The 9622-nt window shown below is 41.4% G+C and overlaps 1 protein-coding gene across 1 annotated transcript; it reads left to right on the top strand.

Annotated features, from left to right (window-relative positions):
• Positions 1-3658: 3658 nt before the first annotated feature.
• LOC127135753 (uncharacterized) lies at positions 3659-6992 on the top strand. The gene is made up of 6 exons (XM_051062394.1): positions 3659-3821; positions 4065-4357; positions 4469-4783; positions 5109-5239; positions 5474-6056; positions 6543-6992. The coding sequence occupies exons 1-6, from the start codon at positions 3659-3661 to the stop codon at positions 6990-6992; spliced, it is 1935 nt and encodes a 644-aa protein (XP_050918351.1).
• Positions 6993-9622: the final 2630 nt, after the last annotated feature.

Here is a 9622-nt window from a genome sequence, read left to right as displayed (position 1 = left end):
GGTTTAGAGAGTTCGAACATCCGATCTTTTAACGATCTTGGCGAGGCCTTCGTCAAGCAATATAAATACAATATGGATATGGCCCCGGATAGGGACCAATTGAGAACAATGTCGCAGAAGGATAAGGAGACCTTCAAAGAGTACGCCCAGAGGTGGCGCGAATTGGCAGCTCAGATAGTGCCTCCCCTTGAGGAGAAAGAGATGACCAAGATCTTCTTGAAGACCTTGAGCTCGTTTTACTACTAGAGGATGATAGCCAGTGCTCCGTCAGACTTCACCGAGATGGTGAATATGGGAATGAGACTGGAAGAGGGGGTCCGTGAAGGACGATTAACTCGAGATGAAGGCTCTTCAGCAAAGAGATATAGAAGCTTTGCAAAGAAGAAGGAGGGAGAGGCACATGCTGTGTCTTCCCATGTTAAGATAAGACCCTCTGCAAAAAGGAAGATTGCTCGCTCGATCAACAATCAACATCAGGTGGCTCATATAGCACCTGTTTTCAGGGAAGCTCAACATTATCAACAACCGCAAACTCAGCAATATCAACAACAACAGCGTCCACAACAGCAGGCCTACCAGCCTCGAAACAACAACAATGCCAGCACCAGCTACGAGAGGAAGAGGGTCACTTTTGATCCAATTCCAATGACTTACGCTGAACTCTATCCATCTCTGATTGATAGAAAGTTAATCACTCCACGAGACCCTCCCGCTGTACCTGCTAACCCCCAATGGTGGTACAAGCCTGAGCTTCATTGTGTGTATCATTCCGGTGCTCCCGGACATGATGTGGAGAATTGTTATCCCTTGAAGACCAAGGTGCAAGACCTTGTGAGAAGCGGGATTTTGTTTTTCGAGGACGTAGGTCCGAATGTGAAGAAGAACCCATTGCCCGAGCATGGGAAGTCTGTTAATATGGTCCAGGACTGTCCTGGCAAATACAAAGTTAAATATGTCAGTCTGAAATCTCTGATGACCCTTATGGTCTTGAGGAATTCGAAGTAGATTTGGCTGAATTAAAAGAAGCACCATCTTATGCCTACAAATTACTTACACCTTCGAATGGCAGGAACCCTATCGAAACTGAAAAGAATGATAGATTTCCTAAAAAGACTTACACATTTGATGTTACCAAATGTGACGAGATCTTCGATTTATTAGTAAAAGATGGCCAAATGATAGTGCCTCCTAATACCAAAATTGCTCCGTTAGAACAACGAAAGAAAAGAGGCTTCTGTAAATATCACAATTTTCTAGGCCATAAAACCTCACAATGCTTTCTTTTCAGGGATCTTATTCAGAACGCAATTAGGGATGGCCGCCTCAAGTTTGCTGACAAAGGAAAAAACCAGATGAAGGTTGACGCTGATCCCCTCAACATTGCTGATACAAATTATGCTGAACCTGTCGAAATCAACATGATTGACATAGGGGAAGTGGAGGCTGTAAAGGCAACAGGAACTGAAGGCTATGCGCTAGATGGAAAGCAGGCTACTGATGGCCTAAATCACGATGTTCCCTTTGGAATCTCTGTCAAAGGTAAACAGGTTGCTAAGGTCGAACTAAGGGCCACTGAAGGTCTCAAGGGGAAAGCAACTGAGGCTACTGAGGGCCTAAGGAAGAAATTCGAGGAAATTTCAATCACTGATGGCGCCAGTCTAGGTGTCAACATGATGGATCTGAAACAACCCCCCCAGAAATGGAGGAAGTGGAGAAATGTCTGAAGATGGAGCAAGAGGGGATGCAGTTTGGCTATCCCAAAGCCAACGAAAGCCTACATGAATGCCTTTGGAGATGTCACAAAAGAAATTCTAACATGTTGTTGTGCCCAAGGTGCAGCATCAGGATATGTCGAAGGGTGGCTAAGGATTATGAAAGATGGCAACAAACAAAGACTGAGAGAAACTGGAGGAAGGAAAGCCAATTACAGAAGGTGTATCCCACGCCAGGAGAAAGCCTTCTTGGTTTTATTGTGCGTTGCTACAAGTACAAAACAGAATGCTCGATGTGTCCCAGGTGTGGGGCAGTGTACAACGGAGAATTAGCTGAAGCGTTCGAAAGAACCCCATCTAACCAAGGTTGGGACGGACATGGAGGTAACCCAAACATGTATATCTTCGACAAGAGGGGAGCACCTAGGAGGCCAGAATTCCCTCACCCAAGGGCGAAAAGAGTTATGTTTAAACTGCCAGCAGAAGTCCCTGAGGACAAATGGACTCAGGCGGGGTCGAAGAAAGGAAAGTGGAGAAGTTTTGAGGATGGAGGAAGAACCTCTTGGGCTTATAGAAAACAGTTCCAGGAATCTAAGAGAGAGGCTATCAGGCTAGAGAACTACAAAGGAAAGAATCCTATGTCAAGATCCCATTGGAGAAGACATCAGAGGTTGAGGAAAGCTGAAAGAGAGATGAATCCAAAAGAGACTGGAGAATCCAGCAGCGTCAAAGTTCCCCCAAATGTCACGAATTCGACCAAACCACCTGTAGGAAGGAAGTTGTTTCCAGATGAAAACAAAAGTCAGAAAGTTCAGAAGGAACAAGTAAGAGAGGAGGAAATTCTCACGGACGACTTCGAGTCCGACGGAGTATCTTCTGTTAATATGAATTGCAATGTAGTCTCAGTCCTGCCATACGAATATAACCAGGAGACGAAGGTTGAAGATAATGAGGAAGCGGATGTTGTGGAGATAGCGAAGCATAAACCAGTGTGTTACTATGTTCTCAACAGCGGTGCTGTCGAAGAGCAGAACGCTCTTTTTGAAAGGCCTCACCAAGGGATGCAGAGTCACCTCAAGCCCCTATACAATAGGGCCAAAGTTGGACATGTGGGGGTGAATAAAGTTCTGGTGGACGAAGGAGCAGCAGTCAATTTGATGCCCCAATTCATGTTAAAGAAGATAGGTATGTTCGACACTGATGTCAAACCTCACAATATGGTATTGTCAAATTATGAGGGTAAGATAAGACAAACTCTGGGTGTCATACAAGTGGATCTGACTGTTGGATCAATCACAAGGACAACAATGTTCATGGTAATACCCGCGAAGGCAAATTACAACTTTTAGGAAGAGAATGGATACATGGAATAGGGACAGTTCCTTCGACCATGCATCAAAGGATATCCATCTGGAGAGAAGATGGTGTGGTAGAAAATGTTGAAGCTGACCAAAGTTACTTCATGGCAGAAGTAAACCATGTAGACAAGAAGAACTTCGACATGAACTTGGATCATATAGGATCATGCCACCCAGCTGAAGAAGGCTATGCCCCAAATAAAAATGCTTTGTACTTCTTGACTCTTCATCCCAATGGCTTTCAGTGGGATAGGGAAATTATGGGAGACCCAGAAGAAGGGGAATCATCTGAAATACGGCCAACAGGCTGGGATGAAGACCTATATTATGCCTGAGTCTTCTTTTTTTGAAAATATTTCGGCCTACATGGCTGAGAACAAAAGACAAGCGGCTCTCGAAGCTGAGATAACAAACATGACTGACAAAGCCACATATGGCGAAATCTATAATACAGGACCTAGGGAGTACTCTAAACCAAAAACCCCCTGACGAACAGGTACCCGTGGAACTAACAGAACAGAGGTTAGATGCCATCTTTGACGAAGAGCCTTTGGGATTCGAAAATGATCCGTAACGACAAGTGCGAAGATGTTAGCGCAAGATCCTCTTGAAGAAATTGATCACGGAAATAGGAGCACAAAAAGAATCACCTACATCAGCAGTAAACTGGACCCCAAGTTGAAAGTAAGAGTAATTGAATTGCTAAGAGAAAACAAAGATTGCTTTGCTTGGGACTATGACGAGATGCCTGGTTTGAAGAGGGACTTGGTCGAATTAAAACTGCCTATCAAGGATGGCAAGAATCCCATCAAGCAGACTCCAAGGAGATTCGCCCCAGAGATCCTTTCAAAGATAAAAAAAGAGGTCGAAAGACTCCTTCGATGCAATTTCATTAGGACCACAAGGTATGTCGATTGGATTGCAAATATAGTTCTTGTTATCAAGAAAAATGGCTCTTTGTGAGTGTGTATAGATTTTCGTGATCTAAATGCAGCAACTCCTAAAGATGAGTATCCAATGCCTGTGGCAGAGATTCTGGTTGACTCAGCTGCAGGCTATGAATATCTCAGCATGCTTGATGGATATTCTGGCTATAACCAGATTTTCATTGCAGAAGAGGATGTTTCTAAAACAACCTTTCGATGTCTAGGGGCAATAGGCACTTATGAGTGGATAGTTATGCCCTTTGGTCTAAAAAACGATGGGGCAACATACCAACGAGCAATGAATTCTATATTCCATGATTATATAGAGACATTTATGCAAGTGTACATAGATGATGTTGTGGTAAAATCTACGTCAGATGAAGACCATCTAACCCATCTCAGCAAATCATTCAAAAGGATGAGAAAACATGGCTTAAAAATGAATCCTCTTAAGTGTGCATTCTTTGTGCAGGCTGGAGATTTTCTGGGCTTTGTGGTCCATAAAACGGGGATAGAAATCAATCAGAATAAGACGAAGGCTATTATGGAGACCAAAACACCATCAACCAAGAAAGAATTGCAATCATTATTTGGAAAGATAAACTTCCTAAGAAGATTCATCTCAAACTTAAGTGGTCGAACTCAAGCCTTCTCGCCCCTCATACGCCTGAAACAAGGGAAATTCGAATGGAATGACGAACATCAAAAGGCATTCGACAAGATCAAACATTATCTGACGAATCCTCCTATCTTGGCACCACCATGTGGAAATAAGCCGATGAGACCCGTATATATCAGCTTCCGACACTACCATAGGTAGCATGTTGGCACAAGAGAATGAAGATGGTGTCGGAAGAGCCATTTATTATCTTAGTAGGGTTTTAAATGATGCAGAAACTAGATACACTTCAATAGAAAAGTTGTGCCTTTGTTTGCATTTCTCTTGTACTAAACTCAAGTACTATATAAAACCTATTGATTTATACGTCTCTTCACATTTTGATGTCATCGAGTATATGTTATCTAAGCCAATAATGCACAGTCAAATTGGCAAATGGGCTTTAGCACTCACCGAATACTCTTTAACCTTTATGCTCTTAAGGGAAATGAAGGGACAAATAGTATCAGACTTTATTGTAGACCATGCAGTGGTTGAAATTCCTCAACTTCAAGTTGAGTTGAAACCTTGGAGATTATTCTTTGACGGTTCCACTCATAAGGATGGAAGTGGAGTTGGGATCATGTTAATTTCTCCTGACGGAATTCCAACAAAACTCAAATATAGAATTGAAGGTCCCCTTTGTTCTAACAACGAAGCAGAATATGAAGCCCTTATTGCGGGACTTGAGGCTTTGTTGGAATTGGGGGCAACTAGGGTTGAAACTAAAGGAGACTCAGAATTAGTAATCAAGCAACTGACCAAGGAGTACAAATGTATAAAATAAAATTTGATTATGTACTTCGTCATTGCAAATAGGTTACTCAAAAAATTCGAATATATTGACATAAAGCATGTCCCTAGAATAAAAAACCAAGAAGCTAATGACTTAGCACAAATAGCTTCAGGGTATAGAATTTCAAAAGGGAAGCTAGAAGAACTTGTCGAAGTAAGAGGAAAGGCAATGGCTGCCAGATTGTCTCTGACAGATTTGGAAAGCACTCAGTTAGGATATGCTAGCAAAGAGGAGTTTGAAGTACTGGCAATTGATACCTTAATAGATACAGATTTGAGGAATCCAATTATTATTTATCTTAAGGACCCTTCGGCAGATACAGAAAGAAAAACCAAGTACAGGGATTTATCTTATGTTTTGATGGGGAATGAATTATTCAAGAAAACCCCTGAAGGGATCCTGTTGAAATGTTTAGGAGAAAACGAAGCTTACTTGGCATTATCTAGTGTACATAGTGGAGCCTGTGGAGCACACCAGGTAGGCTATAAGATGAAATGGTTGCTTTTCAGATATGGAATGTATTGGCCCACCATGTTAAAAGATTGTATAGAGTTTGCTAAGGGTTGCCAAGAATGTCAAATACATGCAGGAATTCAACATGCTCCTGTAAGTGAGCTTCATACAATTATTAAGCCTTGGCCTTTCAGAGGGTGGGCATTAGATCTAATTGGGGAAATTCGACCCAATTCATCCAAAGGTCAAAGGTACATACTCGTAGGAATTGACTATTTCACTAAATGGGTCGAAGCAGTACCTTTAGTAAATGTGGATCAAGAAACTATTATCAAATTCATTCAAAGGAAAATATTATATAGATTTGGAATCCCAGAAAGTATAACAACAGATAAAGGATCAGTTTTTACTGGTCGAAAGATGCAAGAGTTTGCAAAGGAAATGGGTTTCAAATTCTTAACATCCACACCCTATTATGCTCAAGCCAATGGGCAAGTCGAAGCAGCCAATAAAGTAATAATTGGTTTAATCAAAAAGCATGTAGGGAAGAAGCCAAAAAATTGGCACAAAACTTTAGATCAAGCACTTTGGACTTGTCGAACCTCCCCTAAATAAGCTACTAACACTACACCTTTCCAGCTTACATTTGGATATGATGCAGTATTACTTGTCGAAATCTACTTGCAATCAGTGAGAATCCAAAGACAAGGAGAAATTCCATCTGACTTATACTGGGAAATGATGATAAATGAGCTGGTGGATTTGGACGAAGAAAGGTTGCATGCGTTAGAAGTATTAAGAATACAGAAGGAGAGGGTAGCAAGGGCATATAATAAGAGGGTCAAAGGTAAAACCTTCACTATGAATGATTTAGTTTGGAAAGTTATATTACCTATGGACCGAAAGAATAAAGCATTAGGAAAATGGTCTCCACATTGGGAAGGACCTTTTCGAATTATAAAAGCCTTTTCAAATAATGCATACGAAATAGAAGAACTAACAGAGGATCGAAAAATCCTAAAAGTAAATGGGAAATACTTAAAGAAGTATAAACCATTTATGCATGAAGTTAAAATCATAACAACATAGTAAGCAAAGAACTATCATGGCTAAAATGGTGAAGATATTTAAACTCCAAATTTTGCCAAAATGGCTTTCGTCTTAATCAAATTACAAATGAACAAGAGTCAAATAGAACAAATACATGAGGGAATCAAAAAGGAATAGTGGCCCTCATCCGATCATACTTTTTCTTCGCCAAGCCAATCTTGTACTGAACAACAGCTTGAACCTCTCTAAGGCGTGCAATATCTTCATTCATAGCAGTAGCCTTTTCGACGTAATCTACGCTCTGCTTCGCCAGATCATCAGCTTCAGTATTATCCAAGCCTTGGATAACAACCTGCTTCGCCTTAGCATCAAAAATCTTCTTCTGCAATTCTACAATGTGAGATTCCTAGAGTCGTATCGAAGTAGTATAAGTGTCGAATTCTGCTTGGGCTGATTTTCTGGAAGCGGCTAACTCCTCAGAAGCTTGTGAAGTTCGAAGGGAATTGTCAAACTCAGTGGCTTGAGCTTTTTCAGTTGATAGAAGCTTTGCTTTGGCATCCACCTCCCTACGGTATTAAGCACAGACTTGGTCAATGAGGTTTTGAATGTCGATAAGGGCTTCACCTATATCAGTGGGGCAAGCAGTGATGTTAATCTTTCTTATCAGCTTCTTTATGCCAAAGCCCACTCCTACATCATTCCTCAATTCTTCAAAGAGATCTACATCAAAAACTGCCTTCTTCACCTGCTGGAGGAGTTCGTCATGTGATGCTTAGTTTGCACTAGCACCAGAATGGGCCGAAGCTCCAGAAATGCTTTGCTCTGAAGAAGATTCTCTTTGAGCCATCATTAACCTTACATACTTGAGGGGATCATTTTGTTTTAAAGCTTTTTTCTCCTCCTCAGTAAGCGATATAGGCGAAGTCTGAATGATGGATGGTCGAACTTTAATTGGATTTGGGACCGTGTCGCCGTTGGCGTCACCAGTTCCAGTTTGATTTCCTTCAGGATCAGCTTCTCCCACATTCATGTCTTCATCTTCCTGAAAGTACCCCTCAATCTCATCAGAATCCTGATCATCCTCATCAGCATCATCTGAAGGGAACACAACTCTTGCAGGAGAATTACTGGGAGTATCCTCAAAATCTTCTTTCTCTGTTGAGTCCTTCTCATCAACGTGCTTCGAATCTCTTTTACCATCTTCACCGGGAGAAAAGGTTTCTTGTTCGTTCTGGGCGTTATCTGCTTCGAGATTTTGGGCTCCAGTCGAAGATCCTTTGTTTTGGGCAGCACCGCTGATTGTCAGAGGAGGAGATGGATTCATGCCGCTCGAAGAATCACTCTGATTGGCGGTAGAAATGAGGGGAGTGGTAGGTTTGTCCTGAAAACAAAGTGTTAGAATAAGGTATGAGTTTGTCGAAAGATAAAACACTCAAGGTCGAAGTCTACCTGTTGAGCCTCAGGGTCAGAAGCATTGCTCCCAATGTGATCCAGCGCTGCGCCACCAGAGGGCTGGGATTGAGTTTCCTTTGGAGGAGGAGGGAGAATGTTGGTTTCGAAACCTTGTTGTTTATTTGTTTGGTAAGGGGCAACTGTTGCCTTATTCTTTTTCTGCTTTTTCTTAAGTGGAGTTGGAGGAGTATCTTCTTCATCATCTTCAACAAGAATTACATTGGCAGTGGGGACTTTTCTTTTCTTGGGCGTTAAAGGAGGCTTTCCACTACCCTGAAAAAGAAAATTATAAATAGTTAGAAAAATACGAAAGAGACAAAGAAGTTATTTGACGTAATACCTTTGAACTCTTCTTCGTTTTTTCTGGAGCAGCACCAAAAGGCACTCCCTGGCTTGAAGAGGTAGTTGGCTTAGAAGCAGTATTCGAACTAGCTTTCGCCACAGGCTTCTCTTTCTTCGCCACTTTCCTTTCAACAGCTAAAGAAGAATGTGAGTTAGTCGAAACATGCAAATGTTTAAAAGATTGGAAAAAAAGACGAAAGGGAGTTGTAAAACCTAGAAATCCAAACATTCCACACCTTCACATGTCGGAGAAGTAATTCTCACTGCAGCTAAGTCGAAGTGAAGAAAGCCTTTGAAACTGTCTAAGGTATGTTTGGTTGCAACTACTCTTTTAGCAGGTTTTTGTTGGTCATTTTTCAGTTTGTTAAAAATATTCCCACATATGAACCAGTTTGGGTAAGGGGGAAAAATGACAAAGCAAAATCTGCACTGGGTAAATTCGGAAATTTGGGTGGTTCGCACTCAAAGGCCAAATCATATTTAAATTCAGGTTTTACAGCTTTGAGAGTTTTTCTTTTGGCAATTTGCTTTTCAAATTTCTCTTTTAAAATTGGCGCTGCGTCATAAACGGTTCGAACAAGGTCCGTTGGGTCATAGACAGTTTCAAAGTACTTTTGGAATGCTTGGATTTCTTCAGAGTGAGTAAGCTTACCCTTGTGGACATTTTCCTGCAAAGATGAAAAGGCCTTCGTTAGACGTTCTTTAATTTCAGCAGTAGAAAACATATTCTTGGAATAGAAATCTGTCCACCAAGTGGCAAAACCATTGGTGGAGTAGAACGACGATTGGTAGGCTATTAATTGGAATTCAATAAAGTTTGCATGGAATTCTTCGTGGATTGCAATGTCTCGAGCGCTCCATTCAGTCCCTGCATA

The sequence above is a fragment of the Lathyrus oleraceus genome, chromosome 4, assembly GCF_024323335.1.
Source record: "Lathyrus oleraceus cultivar Zhongwan6 chromosome 4, CAAS_Psat_ZW6_1.0, whole genome shotgun sequence".
Classification (NCBI taxonomy): domain Eukaryota; kingdom Viridiplantae; phylum Streptophyta; class Magnoliopsida; order Fabales; family Fabaceae; genus Lathyrus; species Lathyrus oleraceus.
The sequence above is the reverse complement of the archived record's forward strand: the minus strand, read 5'-3'. Positions and strand labels throughout refer to the sequence as shown.

Excerpts from the sequence above, each read along its gene's own strand:
- LOC127135753 (XM_051062394.1), top strand. The coding sequence starts at position 3,659 with ATGTTAGCGCAAGATCCTCTTGAAGAAATTGATCACGGAAATAGGAGC. Across the intron at positions 4,784-5,108 it reads GAAATAAGCCGATGAGACCC|GGACAAATAGTATCAGACTT; the intron begins GTATATATCAGC and ends AGGGAAATGAAG. Across the intron at positions 6,057-6,542 it reads CAGGAATTCAACATGCTCCT|CTTACATTTGGATATGATGC; the intron begins GTAAGTGAGCTT and ends ACACCTTTCCAG.